General features: G+C 38.2%; 1 protein-coding gene across 1 annotated transcript in view; it reads right to left on the bottom strand.

Annotated features, from left to right (window-relative positions):
- Positions 1 to 19,976, bottom strand: part of LOC124157594 (putative carbonic anhydrase 3) — a 114,276-nt gene that overhangs the window by 28,258 nt on the left and 66,042 nt on the right. The window contains exon 2 of the mRNA XM_046532448.1: positions 12,170 to 12,226. Coding sequence (XP_046388404.1) covers positions 12,170 to 12,226 — 57 coding nt within the window. The remainder of the gene's footprint in view (positions 1 to 12,169; positions 12,227 to 19,976) is intronic.

The following is a 19,976-nucleotide window of genomic DNA, read 5'->3' as shown; positions in this document are numbered from 1 at the left end:
TATTTTATCAGATGTATAATTTATGTACTTGAGATACAAGCAAATATTACCAAAGGTGTACTCCATATGCTCTGAATATTTTAAGATGATTGTATGAGTTGTAAACCAGTATTTAGTACCGAAAAAAGAACAAATGCGCCCGTTTGGGGTTCAAATTCGAGGGATCCATCCTCTAAAAAAAAACTCGCAGGCGTGCCCCGACCGCTTGTTAAAAATATCAGTATAACTTTCGGCACTGCCAGCGAATTTTCGATTTATCTTCACATATGCCTTGAAAGCACTTCAGTGAATCCCCTAATATGAATATTTCGACCCATATTTTAAACGCTATTAATGTTCCATTTTTTTTAATCGCGTAAAAGTAGTGTACGTCATTTTGAATTACACGAGCATTTAAACTCATTGTCAGTTGAAAATCTCTCAAACTACGTTAAAATAAAAGAGGAGTATCAAATTAATAGATAATACCATTTTTTATCATATTGGAAAATTCGAAAATGGTCAGCAGGTGCATAATGTTTGAAATTTTCCAAGAAAACTGAAAAACGTCTTATCTTTAAATGTTTTGTCATGTTTGCATTCCTGTATCTAGACAACGGTGAATTAATTGACCCCGTTCTTTGATTTTCAACCATTTTAAAATACGATTGCAAAGTTGCAGGTTCCTACCACGAAAAAACATCAATTTGCAATTTTCCCCACTCTTTTTCGATTGCAGCCTACTGAGGGGCCCGCGGCGTGAAAACTTGTTATTTTCACCAGCCCAAAACATAGTGTTTTGTGATTGGTCCTCTTCATTTTGATTGGTCACCTGATTGGAGCAGGTCTACTGCAACGCCATGAAGTTTCGCTTTCAATAAATATAAGTAATACATCGGGAAACCGACATAGATCCCTTGTCCCACAGAAAAAAAGTTTATGCGCATAACCATTGACTACTATCATTTAAGTGCCAATATGGAAAATTTATCGGGTCAAGGAAAAGCCCAATCGTTTTGGAGTAAATCAAGAATATTCTAGTTCTGAAAGGAAATAAGAGTTTGTTTGCAAAAAAATGACACTAACAATTGATACAAAACATGAATTGGTATGCAATTCAACTTTATTTTGGGGGACTGGGCCAGTGATCTTGGGCCAATTGCGGATATACCGCTCACACAGGACAGCTATTAGGTATCGAAACATATCCCCTAGTACCCATATCCTTGAATCTGATTTATTCATGAAGAACAGTCATCCATACCCTATCAACAACATGGAATGTGGAGAATTGAAAATATACTCCCACATTGAATTTTTAGCGCTTGTGAAAATTATTATTTCAACTATTCCATAGAACTAATGGAAGTGTAATTACTGCCTTTAAAAATTCTATTCTCCTTCCAGTAAGACACTAATACTTCGAGATAGATGTTAATCGATAAATATCAACGAATAGGGAATAAAATTTTATTAGAGTTAATTTAAATCTACATACTACCCCGCAAGCCGCAAAAAATGCGTGTGGCAGGACACCAGCCGTCCACATATAAAAAGCAAATGCTATCAACGAATGCCATCACGTCTGATATTTCAAAAATAGAGTAGCTGCGACTCCTCGGAATATTAATGTCCCTTGCCATCGCAGTACAACAGCTGTTTACGTTAGTATTAACACGCTTACAGTGAAATAAGTGTTACTGTACTAAGTACTGTGGTCTCCACCTTACCTCGTATGAAGAAGAGCTGCTGACCTCTTCCCCGAGTGATGGGAGGCATAATTGTTGGCAGCCTACCGTCTCCAAGTCACGGCATCTTCACAGGCTTTGAGTATCATTTATATCGCCCATCTTATTCATGGATAGACCCATACCACCTCGGAATGCCGTCGCTTTTTGTCCACAACTGCTTGTTCCACAAGTAAACTTGCTTATATCGCAGGTAACCTCTATATCTAGAGGTCGACCCACCATCTGTAATAGCACTCGGTAGCTTGAAGGTACCATTTTAGGTAATTTACAAAAAAATAATGAAATCAATTTTGGCACAAAAATTCCCCGCAATCTACCTTGATTTCCTTCACTCGCTCTTTGTTTAAACTAAATTTTAAATATAAGCATCATAGATCGCAATAGAAAGAGTTGCCGCAGCAAACCTAGAAAATAAGGGTGAAAGCGATTAAAAAAACTACGCCGGTACATATTTGTGTGAGATCATGGAACATAAAGCACACTGCCATAAAATTGCAATGAGGGCAGATAGAAGTTTCACCTCCTCGTGACTACACAATTTGATAACCGTACCATAATTTCAAGGGATTAATCATCACGAATGAATATTGATAAATATCTTACTATTATTATCAAAGTGTATTTGAAGTAGTACGTCATTTTGTTAACTTCTGATTAAAAATTTAGATTTCGTTTACGACCCAGGATGAAAATAAGAGACGTCGATCATTCCGTTTTTCGATAGCATCATTTTTTATAGTCCCAACCGCACTCACTCATGCATTATTCATTAAGTTTACTTTGAGAAGAAATTGAGCGAAGGGTCGTAAAATAAATACGAGCCGCACTTCAATGCGTCTGATGATCTGGCAATCGCATGCGCAGATGTACGCTCCACGTGACTACGATTATCGTCGCCATAGAATGGGATATTTTTTCCCGCAACTTAAAAAGATCCCACCGAGCTGAAGTAGCACGGCAAAAACGAATTCCCAACGACCCGAACGAAGAGTCGATGGCGTAAATTTTAAATTTAAACCCACTCGGACGCGGATCGACTCAGATCAACGCGCATTCCGCCGTGAATAAACATTCGACGGCGATGGTAGCCAGCGATATGCGTTAAAAAAAAGCAATTGGATTGTTCCTTTTCACGACCATTTCCCCCCAGCCAATCACAACTCAAAATGGCCCTTTCCCGAAGCCCAACTCAACCCTTTTACTTTTTCTTGGAGTGATAGACACATCAACACCCTCTCCCTCTCCTCGGAGCCGAAATCTCCAACAATAGTCGCCGTTGTGCCAGCGGGTGCCAAAATTGACTGCGATTAACACGAAGATTTCAAATCGTCAGGCTCCCTTGAGAATTCAAACTGATGAGACACATGAGGAAGGCGATTACGTAGAGGAAGCTCCGGTCTGTTCCGTAAAAGCTTGATACATGCTAGAAAGATTTGATTCTTTCCGGGCGAATGGTGGCTTAGAATGTCTCTCGGGCTTCCCACCGGGTTAGGCACTCCATTTCTGACGATATTTCGTTGAGTTGAGGACATTTCGATAACATACTTCTTCAACACCCTCAGGGATAGTTGATTCCTGGTGCTGAGGCCGCGGGCTTGTATAAAATCCGAATCAGCCGAGGCTGGTTCTGATTGGAGGAGCCAGTTTGTTTTTCCCGCCATTTTTATGATTGGATTCCAGGTGTCGCTGATGTTTAGCCCTTGGTCTCTGCTGAAGGTGCTATTAGCTAATTGTACTCCCATCACCTCCTTGGTGATTCTTTCTCAGAATCCTTTGTGGCAGAGCAGTTTTGCCTCGTAGCATCTTATGGCATGACCTAGGTCAATAGAATGCTCTGTTACTGCGGACTTATTGTCAGTAAGTTGGCCCAGCCGGAAGTGACGTCGATGTTCTTTAATTCTCGTTTCCACTGTCGGGTACGGTTCTCCAATGCACACCTTTCCGTATTCGCTCGGTATCTGGCATAAATACTCTACGTGGTAAGCTCTAGGGAAATCTTTCGCGTGAACCAGGCTGCTACGGAGTTTCTTGGCGGGATATAGTTGTGCGTCAGACCGGCGCCTATTTTTCAAAATTAATCCGATTTATTAATTCGTGGTCTCAAAATGTGCGAATTGGTGAGAAAAAAAATGTTTAAGAGAATGAAATTAGAAAAATGACCTTGAGGTCATAGATAATTTCAGGCTACGTGGAAGGACCTCTGACCAACTTCCTATCCACGGCTATCCGACGTCGCACGATCTTGGAACTTAAAAAATAATGATTTCTCACCAACTCGCACATTTTGAGACCACGAATTCTTCTTTTGGATCATTTTTTAAAAGTTAGCGCCGGCATAATGGAGCGTGTATTGTGTCTTGCAAGTATCCTTCCCAGAATCTCCGGAAAACTGTCGAAGTCTTCACCAGGTTCGGAGACCACTTCAATAGGCTTCCATGGTCAAATAGGCTTCCATGGTCCCTCACTTGTAGAACTCGGTAAATACTAAATATGGTGTACATAGCCTGCATTCACAATACGTGGGTGAGCACATAACGTTTCCACAAGACGTTTAGAGTTGCAAATATTTGGGACCGATTTCTATTTACAAGATATCAACAAAGCGATCGTGACATTCAAAGTAAGGTTCAGAGGATTCAGGTTGATATAAGTGAAATTGAAGATAAATGAACAGCCTCAAAAACTAATTTTTTTCTTCTAAGGATGAAATGTCTGTAGGGATACCAGGTTTATAACTCGCCGCGTAGTTCTATAGGTGTGGTAGGCATTTAGCCGATTCGTGATGTAAAAATATGCCTAGAGCTACAACACAATCGTATAAATACTCCGATTTCAACTTTATTGCAACGAATTTATTACTTTGTGCTATCAATATTGTCACCTACGAATTAATGCTCTATTAACTATGTTGAGGAAAAGGACAGTATCGCAACTGTCTTTGCGGTAGTAGTTGATGGCGATTATGTTTCTGCAATATCCATATCTTTGGCGGAACATAATTAAATGTCACTGATTGCGTGACAAACGAGGAGGTTTACCGAATAATTGGAGCAGGAAGGAATCTGTGGAGTACCATACGTCTGAGCAGGATTTGGTGGGTGAGTCACGTTAAACGACGTTACGATGGGGCCATTCACTCAGGACCGGAGTCATAATATGATAGGATATTTCGGTTGAGTGATGGGAAAGATAAGCTATTACGAAAAAAATATTCCCCATTCAGCCATTTTCTCCTAACCTTAGCATAAAAAAATTAAAAAAGTTACCACCACTTTTTCATGAGTTTGTGACGTCATTAAAGTTATGGTCCATTAAGCCGTTCTGATTGAAGCGGTAATTTGAGGAAAGAATCGCTCATTAAAGTGTTAATGACAACGAACCACGTGAGATTGATGCACGAGGCCGAGAAGTAGATGAGAAGCGGGAGAGCCGCTCGGCAAGAGTCAGTGACGTCATGAACTTATCAGCGGAAGGGGTAAGCCTGACGATATTTCGTCACGAATACCTCGAGGAGTAGGCGACGGATCAAAAAACGAAAAAATAAGGGTCTCTCAATTTTTTCAAACTATCGCAATCGACAATTTTATATAATGGCGAACGAGCCCATCACGTGAGTAATAAAGTGGAGGGAATAATTTAAGGAAATGTCACAGATAGAGAGTCACCATGAGGGAAGTGGTTGGGACGGATGAAGAAGGAATCAAAGACGAAGAACAACAGAGAATGACAGGAACTAGCTTCGGGAAAAGAAGAAATGATCAGCTAAAGTATACGAATCTCCAAATTCTAATAAATTAACAATGGCACATGCCATATTGGTTTTTTTCTATGCCTTCCATTACCCCTAGAAACTGGAACTCAAGTCAACCTGAAAATTAAAATTAATTTCGACCTCTCCATGCTTCAAATGTGGTGTGTGAGTCTGTAATGGATTCTGACTTACCTCTGTTCCACCGCCAGCTGCGTGACGCCACTTAATCACTCGCGGCTGTTTTTAAACAAGCGTGGGACTTGCCTTCGCACTTTTTTCGTGCCTTCGCCCTTGGCAACGCGCGAGTATTATAAAAGCTTTCAAGCTTGAAGAGGGCAGCGTAAATAACGAATACACTTATATTTACCCTCGCTATTTTAAATCTTTGCCTCATTGCATCGCATCGTGAGTTAATGCGAATGGAATAGCCTACAATTCTCATATCCATCGCGATTACTGAGTTGCTCCTATGCGAGGGACACGTCGCGACTCACAGTGGTTTGAAACTGAATAAATCGAGATAGAAATCCTTAGCGTAGATTTTGTCGAATATTTGACAGATGAAAATTTTTCCCGGATTAGAAGGGAGCGGTGCCCAAAGTCGTGAGTCGCGTGCAGTCTCACACAAACTAGCTAAAACCAACGAAATGTGGGAGTGAGTGCAAAATTTTCTTTCACAATGACATTATTTAAGTAATGAAGAAGGCATGGTCATCAAATTCAGCCCGGACCTCTGCAGAGCTACAAATAAAAACCCTTGTTAAAATTTTATTTTGGTTACTATACCAGTAAAATTCATTCCTTATGAGGTCTTAATTGCAGTATTAGTGGGTAAAAATTTACCATTTCTGATATGAACAAAGAAATAAGACAGTTCAGCGAGTTTATTGGTGTACTACAATTACTGTTATTATCATAACTTAAATGATTTACTCTTTCATCGAAAAATTAGAAGGTTATCACCGATTCGCGCCCTTCAAATAGCTGAGGACACGATCTTTAAGGTTTCATGAAGAGCTGAAAGAATCAATGAAAGCAGCGTAAACGAGGTGAAAATGAGAGCATGTTCTTATTTTTTGATATTGCAAGTCACAAATTATCAAAATCATGACCAGGGAAAAAGTTTTTTTCTCGCGATATTCGATTTCAACCTACTTTGAGGAGTTGTCACATGACTTTGCAGAAAATCGAAATCCATCGACGAATCAATTCTTGGATTAGAGTACGTTTAGAAAATGTTGGTAACTGACGCTGCGCGAATACAGGTACCCTGTACTGTTTTCGCAACGGTCCTCCTTTGAACTCCCTCGTCATTCTAAAATACTGATCTACTGTTACGTAATTCTTTAATACTTTATATGAAGGCTTTTAAAACATAAAACTGAATGGAGATAATGTGATTTAAAAACAGTTTTAAGAGCCTGATGATAAATGGCTAGCGGTTTTTTTTCGAGTTCAATCCTTGATAATTCCAATTGTTACTGTAAACCAAGTCTTGTGTTAATATTTACTTTATGCTCACCCAATATTGGCATCGATTTTGTCGATTCCTTTCGGGTGGTAATGATTTATGAATGCGCTCTTTAAAAGCTTACTTTGGGCTTAATTCATCTCTCCACCTTTATGTTAAGAGAATCAACTCATGTGATTGTTTCACATAGTTCATGGCACAGGCATCTGCTGAAATTCCGCGGAGTTGTATGAGCTGCGTCCCCGTGGCATACAGATGGCTCTGCGCCTGGATGGTGGGTACATGGCAGAAAATTAATCTGCCAGTCATCACCCACATGGCTACATTGCTATTCTCATCCATTGATCTTCCATCAAAATCTCTCAGCATCTCTGGGCGAAGAGCCAAAAAAAAGTACCGAAGGCCTTTGTGGCCACGCAAAGGAGTGTAACATTTTTAATGACTTTGGCAGCTTTAGCAAACCATTGTGGGCTTGTGATGCTGGCAGCTTTCTTTCAAGATGCTTCGGTGCAAATATATTCGGAAATGATGCATTCTTTCGCGACGAGAATCTTCTACATTTCGGAAGGTGCCCTTTTCAAGGTGAAGTCATGAAATATTTTTGCTGGCTTTGCCATCGCCTTGGTTGCCTCATTCTGTCGTGATCTAAGAATGCATTCTTCCTCAATTTTTGTTCCAACTCCCAAAGTCAGTATATCCGCCGATCCTACCCTATCCGCCTCAGTTATTACCTCTCCATTTAAGTATGCCACATGCTCCACGTGTCATAAGCGGAACGACGTACTGCTAATAGAAAGATTATGTCCCTTCAACTGTTACCTAAATGAAGTGAGGCAGAAAACAATGAAACAGTCCGAAATTAGCAGCCATACCATTGCTAACATTATTTACGGTACATATTTATCAGCATTCCGTCATCCTGGTATTTCAAGAGTATTCCTTCTAATACTTGGTAATACTATTCATCAGCATTCCTTCAGTATTCATCGATATTCCCTCCAGTATTTACTAATATTCCTGCTGTATTCTTGGCATTCTGCTGACAGTATTTATCGGTATTCCTGCAGTATTAATTAGTATTAAATAGCCAGTAAAACCACCAAGCCATCTTCTGAGATCCACCTTGGATCCGGTATCCGGGTTTGAATCTTCAAATGGAATATCAGAATAAAATGTCATTTTTAAATGGCATTTGCATTTAAATTTTGATAAAAGATAAATATAAATACAAATAAAATAGTAGAATGGTAAATCCAAAGCATAAATATAAAATACGGACTTAAGATAGATCTGCTTCTGTGAACTACAACTGTGGCGTGAAGGCTTATACAAAATAAAACCACATAAATTCATTCATGTAAATTAATTGAAAGAGACATTGCTTTAAATATGCCACTTTAAATATATTTACAAATTAGCATTAAGATGCTAAATTTCAACCCTAAATAGTTAAAAAAAAAATTCGAATTGAAATTTAAAAATACGTATTATTTCTTACCCAGGAATTTGTACGAACTAAATTATCGGAGCAAGTGCACATTTTCGGTTTCTTTTTAATTTATAGCTAGTATTTAAAATATGGTTAGTAGTACTTTATAGTTAAATTACATTGAAGAAGTGGTTCATTAATAATTTGTCACGACTATGAGGGTATATTGAGCAAATCTCATGATCAAATGACAATAATCGTGACAAAACATAATCATAATGGTCTCCCTAGTGCAAACTAGATAAAAACGAAATATCATAAACATTCTCAGGAGGCTGCGGTAAATGAGTGCTTGCAGTTCCATATGATTTTAAGCCACGGTGAAATAGGTCAACTCTCTTGCGTAAAACAGCCCACTAACGGGAAACTCCCAATCAGTATGAGCCTGTTTGGAATTCGCACATCCTGGAGGATATGCGCCTCCCTGCACAGAGTAATTAACATGGCACCGCTTCAGCGCGGGAGGGCAACACACCGGATTAAAGACTTCCTCGAAAAGGTCAAGTTCTATAAAAATTGATTGCGGTATCTTACATTTAATGTCGCTCGATCATCTACGTCTACACCGCAAATGTAATCCATGTATCTGATATCAGGCGCGCAGCTAGGAATTAAGGCCAGGGGGAGTTATAGGCGCAACTAATACTGGAGGGTCTGGGGGTTATGGAATATCAGCCAGGGTAAGCGGGAGGTGCGAGTGCCCTCCCCGAGAATTTTTTTCAGATATTTTCGGAATGGTGAGTTCTACGGCTTTCTGAGGTATACTTTATTAATCCTTACACTATTCTATAATTAATATAAATCCAATTAAGTACAAATTTAAGAGTAAATTTAAAATTTTATCTGAGCTCTGGGAGGAGTTTTATCTCCCAAAACCCCCCTCTTTGCGACACTGTATGATATTCCATTTGAAGAATGGGATGTTTTTCTCGGAAGTTTCCGCTGCAGTCCAGAGTAAGAATTTCATATGAATTAGGGAAAAATGCAACTTGGAGAAATTCAGCCTTCAAAGGTTCTTCTCCGATTTTTTCCCCAACCTTTCAGCCGTCCCGAAAATCACATAACCAAGTGGATAGGTATGGATAGTTTCCTCGGTGGTGTGGTGGTCAGTAACCCCAATTGACAGTTCTTTCTATTTGTCTGCTAATCTCTTTGTATCCATTTAAGTTCGCAGTCAGAATACCGATAAATACTGCCAGTGGAATACTAATGAATAAAATAGGAATACCGACTCTACACTAAGGATGAAGTTCGCAGCGAAAAAAATTATTTGGATTAGCCGGGACTCGAACCCGGATACCGGATCCAAGGTGAATCTCAGAGGATGGCTTGGTGGTGTAACTGGTAGTACGCCTGCAATCGGGAAATCCTGTAGCGGCTAAGGCAAATGATTTTTTCGTGGCGAATTTAATCCTCGGTGTAGAGTATTTATCGGTATTTTATTCATAGCGAATTTAATAAATGTGCACCCGTTCACGTGACTGCGTGCTAAGTTAAATGTTTCACTGCATTGAATGAAGCACTAAATGCAGTGCTTCTGATAAATACTGGTAACCTTATATCAATGAATATAGTCGAAATGCCGAGAAATATTGTATCAGAAATACCTCAGTAGATGCCTTGGTGGCGTTGCTGGTAATACCAATGAATACAGTACAGGAATACCGATAAGTACTGCCAGCAGGATAAAAATGAATACGGTGGGAATATCGAGAAATACTGGAGGGAATATCGATGAATACGGAAGGAATACAGCAGGAAAGTATTCCTCAGTCTCACTCAGTAGGAATGCTCTTGAAGTATAAATAAAATGCTTATCAATACCGAAGGAATACTGGTACCTGACTGGCAATCGGGCGATCCGGGGTCAAATAGCTGCTAAGTCAAATATTTTTTTCATGGAGAATTTCATAACTCTAGAAAGATGCGAAAAAGATGAGTAAAAGCGGCTCTGTTAAATATTTTTTTCATGGAGGATTTCATTCAAAGTAAACGAACATCTGAAGTAAAATACGTCTAGGCCCAATTTAAAAAGCTGTAACAGCTCACGATTAATTGAATATCTCGGCATCACACTCATTTACATGGTCTACCGCAAATTTATTGCGTCTTTTCCCTTGAATAACCACTTCAAAAAAAATGATGAGTGGATTAGCATGGATTCATTGCGTGGACTGTGGAAAAAAATTAAAGCAAAAGTTTTTGGCAATAGGCTGAATTTTTTTCACGGGCTGAGATGAAAGCCATGATTCGAAAATGGAGAGCACAACATTGAGCAGTATCACTGGAGATCACTTCAAACAGCTGCCAATATCCGACATAACACACGGGGCTTCATCGGATTCAACGTGATGATGCTTCAATAGGGTAGTTTCCTTCATCAAAGAAACCGAAAGGCATTGATTGCGATTTATTACCCACAATTACTGTATTCATAATATAAAAATTATTTCGTTTTAGAAATACCGGTTTAGACGAATGGCAATGGTCCATTTTTATCCTCATTTGAAAAGGGCCAGATTGGCGCCCATGCGATGCCACTCCACGTGACGTCACAGGGACCTAGTTTCTATAGGAGAAGATAGGAGTTATACATCGTCTGAGATTACTAATGCATGCATGAGGCACAGAGCTCAGGGAAACATGTCTTCATAATCACCTATTAAAACTGGCTAAGGTCGGAAAGTTTTCTTCGTTTGATAAGGTATTAATAAACCTTTTTTAAGCCAAGCGCTACCAGACAGCAAGGTACTCAGCTACCCTCTAGCATCCTGCGTCCTATCAGCGCTCAGAGCCTCGATCAAGGTCACCTCACAAGGCGGGAGGGGGAACCAGAAATACGTCACTCGGAGAGATTTCCTTACCCGTCGCGTTTTCGCGCGCTTGAAAATTTTCACTTTTCATTTGATCGCGAAAAATAGATATTGTCATTTAAAAATCTAAAAGCGTGAAATACGTACTCCAGGAGTAATAATCTTCCGATATAGGCAATAAAAAAATAATAGGAAACCACCCTATTGCCATTAATTGTTCTTAGGCCCAGAGTCATACTTTATACATTCAAATTAGTTTATGTTACTCCAGGGAATGTTTTATTATATTAGGTTTTACTACATTGGCTCAATAGCTTCAGCTGGTCCATCATAATGCCATGGGACAGAGGAGATTAATAATTCATTAATTTAGTCTCAGATGAAAAGTTCCTAAGTGTACAGAACGATATACATCTTTGAATCACGCTCCCTCCGAAATCATCGCCCCAATAAAACTCGGTATGCATAATAATTGACGCGGCGAAACGTCAAACTGAGATAAAATCCGAAGAGTTGCTTCGGATGACATCAACTCCCTCGAAAGCATGTATAATTGATATTTGATTTGAGAAATAATATCGTATATGTTGTACATATATGTTTAAGAAATAAGCAAAAATTTAATATTATGCAGTAAAAAGATTAGCATTTCTCAGGATTAAGTAAAAATTATACCAAAACACAAGATATCAATTCAAAGGCGTCAGATAGCGATACAAACAACAATAAAATTGACAATTATTTGCAATGTCGTTACTTGCATTTTTAGGAAATAAAATTAGATAAAATTATCATTACAAGTAAATTTAAAGAAAATTCATTTTTCATTGTTTCTTAAAGCGTCTCTAAAGGTCAACTGAAATTTACTGTGAAACTTCATTCAAAAATGTATTGAGAAACGATTTATGTACTTACCATGAGAGTCATCTAGCTTGTATCCCCACTCAGCACCAGACACAAGACTGGTTGGACCTAGAAAGAAAAAACCAATTGAAGTGATTACAATGCATGGTAATTCAATGATGGAGACTGTAAAATGTACTTAAATATGTATGGTTTTTAAACACATTTAACCCTTGTCCGATATATTTTAGGTACATGTGAATCCCAAAATACAAAACATCGAATTGTATTATTTTTACTATGGAAAATATAGAGCTTGAATTAGCATATTTAAAAAATAACTTTATTTAAATGTAAATTTGTAATTTATTTAAATGTAAATATAATTTAAATGTAAAAAAACTAAAACTTATTCCTTGCTGATGATAATTGGAAGAAATTTCAAAACCAATTCATGAGTGAGCCGCCATTTTATAATCGTGAGGAAAATCTGAATATTTTTTATTTAAAGAGTATTTTTAAAACTGAACAGTATTTTCATGTGCCGTATTTGAGAATCTAAACCAATCAATTGAAAAAAAATGTTATCTCTCGAAATAAATTTTGTGAAGATTTTTGTAGAAAAAGTTGTTTTTGTTTATAAAAAAAGAAAGCAATTCTCAGTAGATATTTATAAATAACTTTCTCAAATGAAAGCGTCAGAAGAGGAGAGGGAAGTGAATGCAAAAGGAGAGAGAGTGACACGTAGATTTTAAAATTCAGGAAAAGTCGGCACACCGAGGAGTGGATCAAAATTCAACGAAGAGAATGCTTATATATGATCAGAGACAAGAGATTCCTTAAATCTAAACTGTCCATAAGAATGGAATCCAATCGAGAAAAACGGAAAGGCTGAGAAATCAGATATGTGAATTATAAGGAGTGCATGGAATTACAATAACTGGATACTGATAGCGCCGGACATGACTATATTAGGAAAATAGCGCCTACGTGCGGGAAATGCATGAATCACATGAGTTGATGGCGGGTAAGGAAGATTGGGGAAATATCATGAAGCAAGTATGAGGGATGCCTCTGGTCGATGAGATGTATTTAAATCGTCAAAAAAACAATTCGTATTGCCATAATTTATATAAATTCTACCCCGCAAGCCGCCTCAATGTTGGGTGGGTTCTTCAAGTTTTAGAACACCATCCGTTTCCGAATGAAGAACCTCTGACAAAGTTCCGCCTAGAATTTATTAAAGTCCTTCATTGTTGAAAGGAAGAAATGATTCCTACACTCATCCGTTCGGGAAGATATCTCTTTTATTATATTGTTTCTGTTGTAACTGGGATAAAAGTGAGGTTCTGATATGATGTTCTGCGTGTAGCTCGGAAATATGTCTACCCTATTATCATTTGCTCAAGCAATCTAACAATAAGTGGCACGCAACCTCGGAGTCTCCAGCGGCGCCCAGCCTAATCCGTTTAACATCTGTGCAACGCTTTCGGTACGTTCGTAGCGGTTTCTGACTAATCGCGCAGCTTTACTTCGTATTTCATGAAGTTCAGGGATCAAGTCTCTCTGCGCCAGATCCCATAAGCTCGCTGCATATGCAAGGTGTGGCTGGAAGACTGCGAAAAAGCACCTCCCTTACACTTTTCATCCTGAAATCTTCCCACAACATATTTGACTAATTCTAGCTTCTTCAGAACTGTGCCACAAATATTTCTCGTATGTGCTCCCGACGTTAGGTTCGGAGTTATGGCAACTCCCACATAATTCACTTCACCTGTCGCCTTTATGTTAATCCTCCCGCAACATACACTTGTGGGTAGTTGGTCGACTTCCTCAAGAAAACTACCATCGTGCATTTGCTCAGATTAAGGTCTAGTCTTAACATTTGTCTACACGCATGAATTATTCAAGATAATAAAAACGGACTAACTGTTAACGATGAAATTAATTCCAAAGAAATTTTAATCCAATTAATCTCAATAGTCTCCGGCTCAACTTTGTGGAAGTTCTTTCTAACAAATGAAAGGAAAAACTATGTATTTCCTTTCATTTGTTTCAATCCAATTCTTATTTTACCATCAATTTCCTCATTCAAATTCCTTTGATGAAAAACTTCTAACCCTTCCTAATATACACAATTTCCTCCAAAAATATATGTATAACCCACCCTTGAGAAAGATGCTGCTCAATTTTAATGATATCAAATATCACAATGCAGGGGCAAGGCGTCATATATGGCCGAGCACATTATCCACATTCTAATAATACCCTCAATTTTATTGAACTTCTTACCAAACAAAATGTATTGAGCCGTACTACACTGAAAATGGGTTGCAAGATCTATTGATTTCAAAACTTCACCACAAATGGATGATACTAATAGCCAAACCTGAATGCGGAGGGGAACAATCGCAAAATGATCTTAAATACATAATTTGATTGCTATATTTTTCAAAATTTACTCTTTCAACAAATGGCTATAAAATAAAGTGTCGGGTAAACTTTAACCCTTTATTGGCCAATTTATCTCGCGCTATACACCATTCAACCTAGCTAGCATGAAAGATCACCACGTATTTATTTGCCCTGCGGCCGATTTATCCCGGAGGAAACAAAGTGTTATAAATTCATTGTAAACTACCTCCATCTCTTGTAGTTTTCCAAATCTACATTCATAGTTGATGAATTTCAACATGGCAGCGAGCAGATCACTATATCGTGAATCATTGAGAAGTTTTGTTTCAGTAATTTATTGGTTATAGACTTGCGGAAGGTCATACCAGCCTATATTATGTTCATTATTGTGGCTATTTTAAAATCCTTTTTACCAATGCAAATAAGCCAAAATGGGCAATGTACGAGGGCCGTGTTTTCTACCTCCGAAGGGTCATGATCAGAAGACGAAGTGATTGATTAAAATTTTTTTCATTGTTAAATGTTGAGCACACTTGTGGTACCCTTTCGACATAATCGCCGAGATTGAGGAATTGGTCGTGCTTTTGGACAAGCTTTACTACACCTTCTTCATGGAATGTTGCCGCCAATGACTTCCAATGAATTATGTTTTTTTCATTAGGCTCATCGCCCGTTTGCTCTGCTACCCACAAGCTTCGAGCAAGAACAGCCATCTGTTATGCGTTGATTGAGAAATGAAGAAGAGAAACCAATGGGCATTCATCGCAGTCTGACGGCAGGGTAGCGCGGTGACTCGTGTAGCGCTGTATAAAGTTAAAAAGCGGCCAACCAGCAACAAAAAGGTGGAACAAAGGAATGACGTCACAGCTTATCACCGAAGAAGACATTCCGTAGCGAGGAATCAACAGTCTGCCATGCTTACTCTTTCGTGGAATGAAAAAGGGGCACTTTGAGGGCGTGAAATGGGCTAGGGAGCGACAGCAGTTATTTTTTATACAGATATGCCGTGAAGTAATCTTCACCCTGCAATTATTCTGTTGATATTGAATGAATAAATCGGTATTATCAGACAAAAAAAGACTATGCACCCAACAAGGACTGTGATCTTCAACTACGGAAAAAAAGGCCTTAAAGTTATTCGCCGAAATGCCAGCTGGAATTTCAAGGAGATAAAGAAGGGTTTGTGATAGGAGATATACAAGAAAATAAGGAATTGTTTGCTAAGATACGGCGGGGAAGGGGAAGAAATGAGCGAGGGAATACAAAGGAATGGTATGTCAAAACGAAATGATGAGAGAGGTCACTGCTTGAGTGCTCGATACCCAAAGAAAAGGACTCGTACTACTCAAAGTTTAAGCAGGTCTCTGCGCAAACAGAGAGGGTACTCTGCTAAGGAGGAGCCAACTAAGTTAAACTTTTAAACTAAGTTGCTTATAGCTACACCGAAAAGCCAAAAAGTGGTCCAGTATGCCGACAAATTCAAAACGGTAGCCTATCGACATCAAAGTAGAGTATATATAGGTTGTTGAGACCACTTATTACAAATTTGATCTCGAACCTTTTATAATAATAAAATTAATTTGGTACACTAAAAATCTGAAACTGTGTTTGGGCATTCTCTTGTCACCTGCAAAGTCTATCCATTTTAGAAGATTTTTTTCATCAAATTCTTTTTGTGCCAACAAGAAATGGTTGATGTATATCAAGTACGACATATATGATTTCCTAAAAATGAGTAACATCTATATATAAAATAGGATGTCTATTTGTCTGTCCGCTATACGTTCCATACGGCTGCGCGGATTGCAACCGAAGTTGGAACATAGGTGCAGCTTATGCTCCCGGACCCCATAGAACTACTTTCGGTTGCGTCCGATCGTAAATTTCCTATTAACGTTTGCTACATCATTTCGTACAACTTCTGCGGATGGACATCCTGCCAGGTAGGCTCACCTCTTGACACGCTTAAAGAGAAAACATAAAAATCCTACATTATGATGAAATCCAGCTTCCAAGTTTCCCATGTCTCTGGGTACTAACCTTTCCGAGCAACGCCGGGTGGCCTGCTAATATGCTACTAAATTCGTTGTTTAAAGCTCCTCGGAATGGCTGTATGAGGGGTACAAAATAATCAAGAGCAGAATTTGAGGTTACCTTCATTTTTCAAGCATAACTTTGGCATCTGCAAACTTCTGCTCCATATTTATTGCCCATTGTAAAACTTAAACTTTGGAGAATATCACAGGTTGTTTTGTCAAAGAAAAATGAGAGGTAAATCATGTTGCACTTTTCCCGAATTGAATACATTTCTCGGTAGGCTTTACACCTCCCCATTTTATCATTGAAATGCAATGAAAATACTAATTTTATGCGTTGCTTAATACAAATAAAAATATAACTTCCTGTAAATATTTTTCCAGTCTATAACACTAAAATAGGAGAAATAACAGAGAGGATATAACGGACATAACCCTTTGAAACGAAAGCATATTTCACCGTGGAAAATCATTTTTAGACTGACAAAAGGCACTGATACATCGACTGCAGTTTCTCGGCTGATTATAATTTGCGATCCTCAGTTTTATATATGCAGCCGCGACGAATAGCTGATTTCTCATTAGTAAATAAAGAAATACATCACTGAGGCCAAATTTTCTTCCGTGATAAGTCGCAAACAAAATGCTTCAGAGTATGGGCAGAATGCGATGGACGATGCGATGGATATTCCTAAACCTCTTGGATTCCTATGTGAAATACAAATAAATATTTAAACTAATTAAACAAAATTTACCCTACCACGTTTCAAGATTCTGGAAGACAAGAAAAACATGTATTATGCGAAAATATGAACTGATGCGAGAGTTGAGCGAATGTTGTCGCCTTCAAAATTATCCAAATTAGATATCATGTATTTGCGCCATCGCTTCTTTCAATCCTAATAACATTTCTCAAACTCAATCTTTGGGATAACCTTTGGCTCTGCCTATTATGTATATAGGGTGTTCTATTTCACCGAAAGTATGAGTAAACCAAAATAAAACAACAGCCGCACTTACTAAATATACTCCTTTACTTTTTCTCCAGATCTCCCATGAAAATCTGAGGTATTCCTAGTGTAGCCTATAGGGGGACCAAGGTCGTTCTTATTTCTAGACGGGTAAAGAGGACTTCGCGCAGCCTTGCTTTGGACTTGGACCTCAACCCGGAGGAAACTCAAAACCCAAGCGACATTTCCCTCTTGCCGCTGAAAGCAGACGCGACGAAGCTCAAAATAACGGAAGCGGAGCAACAGACCTTACTCCGCAAACACCGATAAGCCACAGACACCGTAGTGTCTACAGAAATCTTGAAACGCATAGCGTAGCGTGGAGGCTTGAAATCTTTCCGTCTTCGGAAGGCCGGTTCTTAGAAAGCAAAATAGCAATGAATATAAATTAGGATGGACGATAAAATTAGCTTCTCAGCTTTGGACTTTTATGGAAAAAAATTTGCTACGACTGGACGTTACCTATCATTCTTCTGCAATATTATAGCATCAAACAGCCGCTCAACAGATACTGAAATTGAATTGAAATGTTTCTTAAACTACGTCTACATATGGTGGTAATCGCCAGACGGTGTTTCCCGGCGATGTTGACGGAGTACCTGGATACAAAGAAAAATCTCCGCGTTGCCTGGCGACTTAATTCAATGTGTGTTGTTCAATCAACCTACTTGTTGGTGTTGCCGAGCATCCCAGTCGAAATGGAAAATATCTCTCCCCCAGGCAACATAAAGAGCATTGTAGCGGGAATTTCTAATTGAAATACTCTCTCTAGACGTTAGAGAGAAGTGCATGTGCTCCAAATAGGAATCTAGATAAATCAAATGGAAACCAAAACCTTGTACGTGGTGGAAGAGTTCCAAATTAGCAATTATAACACTTCCTAACTCCCACACTTTTTTAAAAAATATGCCCGGTTGCTTTTATGTTGTTTAATTGTCGACAATTATTGTTTATGCACTTGATAATGGCTTGATTGTAGAAACCCGTCGTGATATTTAAAATTAATCGTGGAAAAAGTGTTGTCATTGCAATTATTCTCGATTAATCACAATTTCAAATTCTAGACCTTATTTAATGTTAATCGTCCCAGATTTCAGCTCATTGTCATTTTCAAGGCCTAGAAAAATGAGCTGCCGAAAACCAGGTCGGTTAGCATTAAAATAGGTGCGGATAGTACTTTACTTTGAAGATTAAAAACTTCCATTAAATATCTCCTGAGACTTTCTTATGTTATTTATGGATATTTATTAGTATTTTTAATACTGTATAATGGCTCTCTTGCTCGCATTTTAAATCTCCTGTGAAACCATAGTTCCGCCCTCATAATCACTTTCTGTAAGTCTAACGAAGCTTTTGAATGAGAATTGTTCAGAAATTATTGAAAGAATTTGATCAATAGCGGATTTTAAAGAGTCAAATATCAATTTCTCGTTACAAATGCTAAATATTACCAATAAGTAACTACCACGAAAAGGCCGCTATGAATACAGGAATATTATCTACTTGTAATTATATGTGTTACGTGCTTATAATTTTCCGACTTCCTTTTCTGCAGTGTTTGAGGCTCGACCAAAACTTCAAAAACTACAGAAATTGAAGTAAAATGAAGAAGTGATCAATAAAACATAAGGCCTGTTTACACGATACATTAACCCGTACGCGTTAATATCTAAATGTATGAACGCGTGAATGGACACGAAAATGCACCCTGTAACTACCCTGCCATAGTGCGAATGCATGTACAGAATATAGAACCTGTTCTAGTTTGGTTCATGCATGAGTACGTGTTAATGGATCGTGAAAACAGGTCATTAAACATTATAGTTTCTAATCAAGTTCTATCTTCAAAAACATACACGGATGGTTGGTTTACACTGTTAGAGCTTACGTAATAATGTTTCGTTAACTTTTACGAAAATATGGTGCAGTTGTAATTCTGAACTGAGATTATTTGAAAGCTGAAGTGAGGTATAATTACTCAGATTAACTAATAGGTAAATTTATGCAATTGAAGGAATCGTAAATACCAATTTTCAGACTCGAAAACATATAATGTACACTATTAAATCGACCCTAATAGTGACTGTGTATTTTCTCGCATCTTTGAATATGGATCGTTAATGTGATTATAAATGCAATGGTGTGGAGGGTTCCAAATTTGGTTATTAACATAGCTCACACGATGGGCTTCAATGGAAATATTTTTCCTAGTGATTTTCCATAAGCCAACCAATGCACTGTCGACAAATCATAAAATAAAGACAATGCCGCTATCCAATGTGACTCAATTTCTTAAAAAAATTGGCCACTTTATTGAAAGAAAAATATTTTCCGCGCAATTTAAAATAATAAGTATTTTTTAAATATTTTATTCATTTCCCGCTACTATAGCGGCTCTTTTGACTTTATTTTCTTCAT

Source organism: Ischnura elegans, chromosome 1 (assembly GCF_921293095.1).
Source record: "Ischnura elegans chromosome 1, ioIscEleg1.1, whole genome shotgun sequence".
Taxonomy (NCBI): domain Eukaryota; kingdom Metazoa; phylum Arthropoda; class Insecta; order Odonata; family Coenagrionidae; genus Ischnura; species Ischnura elegans.
This window is presented reverse-complemented; position numbering and strand designations above follow the sequence as displayed.